This window comes from Polypterus senegalus, chromosome 2 (genome assembly GCF_016835505.1).
Source record: "Polypterus senegalus isolate Bchr_013 chromosome 2, ASM1683550v1, whole genome shotgun sequence".
Lineage (NCBI taxonomy): Eukaryota > Metazoa > Chordata > Cladistia > Polypteriformes > Polypteridae > Polypterus > Polypterus senegalus.
In genome coordinates this window covers 286,237,421-286,239,324 of record NC_053155.1, presented here as the reverse complement: position 1 = coordinate 286,239,324, position 1,904 = coordinate 286,237,421, and the positions used below count along the sequence as shown (strand labels likewise).

The window sequence follows — 1,904 nt, the reverse complement described above, 5'->3', positions numbered from 1 at the left end:
TCTCCCTTCCAACTTAATTGAAGCATTTCTTATGTAACCTTTTTCTTTTCAGTATTATGCAAAAAGTTGTTCTCATCTTTCAATTTATTGTGGAAATAATGATATCTACTGATTAAAAATGGGGACTCTGTTTGAAAATACAATTTAACTTGTTTTATTATTAATATGACATGTCTATAGATGTGAAAAAGTTATTTTTATTATTGTTTTCATTGTGTTAAGTAAAGATATTTTCATATGGATACAATATATTAATAGAAAATAACTATTTTTTATTTAGACCATTTTAACAGTGAACCAAAGAAAACAGCCAAGAATCAACTTCCGATGAGTTCTCAAAGTCCAAAAAGTGCTGTGAATGATACTTTTGTTTATCCAGAAATGTTTTACATAAAGGGTTTTCATGACATGCCTTTTGCTTACTGCTTTTATATTTTTTTAATTATTGTGTACATTTTTACAGTGATTTTTAACATGTTTCTAATTGTTTTAATATATATTGAGGAAAGCCTTCATAATGCAAAATATATTGCAGTTTCTCACTTAGCCATAGCTGATGTATGTACGACAACAGCTGTCATTCCTAAACTAACTGAAACATTTCTTTTTAACTCTCATTTTATTTCATATAAAGCATGTTTGGCTGATATGTTTTTTGTTCATTTCTTCAGTTCAATGCAATCACTTTCTCTTGCAATATTAGCATATGACCGGTTTATTGCTATATGTTTCCCTTTACGATATCATAACATTAATACAAATAGTAGGATGGTAATAATCATATTGTCAGTTTGGCTCTTTTCTGCTGTTATGATGTCTACAACTGTACTTCTGATTACAAAGCTCAGCTTCTGTCAGTCTACAGAGGTAAACAGTTACTTTTGTGATCATGGACCTGTGTACCGCTTGGCCTGCAATGATTTTTACCTCAATTTAGTAATTGGTTTTGCGGACATAGCATTGTTGCTTTTTGCACCCCTGGCATTCATTCTGATATCATATGTAGCCATTGGATTCACATTGTTAAAAATTACAACAGCAGAAGGAAGACGAAAAGCATTAAAGACGTGTACATCACACATTATCTTGGTGGCAGTATTTTATGTTCCACTAGCTTTTACATATGTTGCCTCACAATTTGCAAATTTTCATACAAATACAAGAATTCTTAATAACACACTGTCTGCAACACTCCCACCAATGGTGAACCCTATCATTTATACATTAAAAACTGAAGAGGTGATGAGTTCAATAAAAAAACTTTACAAAAGAAGAAAAGACAGACAAGGGAGAGTAATAAATACCATGTTTCTAGCCAAATAATTTTCCCATAACATTCCCAAACCTGCTAAATCTTAATTCTGCATCAAGGGGGCCCAGAGGCTATCCCAGCAGCACTGGATACAGGGCAGGAAACAGCAGAGGGCAGGCCCAGAGTCCATGACCAATCCTCCCAGTTATGCACCCACACTCGCAATCACACAAGGGCCAGGTTAGAATGACTCAATAACCTAAACTGGAGAGAACGTGTGTGACTGGCTGCCACTGGGATATTCTCTGGAGCCCCAATAGTTCTGGTGTTATATACTGCAGCACAACACATATCTGAACAAGTAAATTCCATCTAACTGCCATGATGTTTCAGTTAAACAATACTGGGTTGTGTTAAAAGCTTAATATTTGTTTTTTTTATAAAACAAAATGCTAATGTGTATTTAGTCAAGGCATTCCTCTTGCATGTTTTAATGTTCTCATTGGAATTCAGATCATTGTGACTCATTCTGTTTGTAAAGCAGAAATTCACTAATTATGTAATACATACACTGTTAATGACTTTTTGTAGAATTCTCAGTTAAAATTGTTGCTTTGTATTTTGTTATACATTTTAAATAATTTATTCTTTT

At 33.0% G+C, this 1,904-nt stretch overlaps 1 protein-coding gene across 1 annotated transcript; it reads left to right on the top strand.

The window, feature by feature from the left end:
* The first annotated feature begins 327 nt into the window (after positions 1-327).
* LOC120524600 (olfactory receptor 1509-like) lies at positions 328-1,323 on the top strand. The gene has a single exon (XM_039746431.1). It carries the CDS (start codon positions 328-330, stop codon positions 1,321-1,323), a length of 996 nt encoding a protein of 331 aa, XP_039602365.1.
* Positions 1,324-1,904: the final 581 nt, after the last annotated feature.

Excerpts from the sequence above, each read along its gene's own strand:
- LOC120524600 (XM_039746431.1), top strand. The coding sequence starts at position 328 with ATGAGTTCTCAAAGTCCAAAAAGTGCTGTGAATGATACTTTTGTTTAT.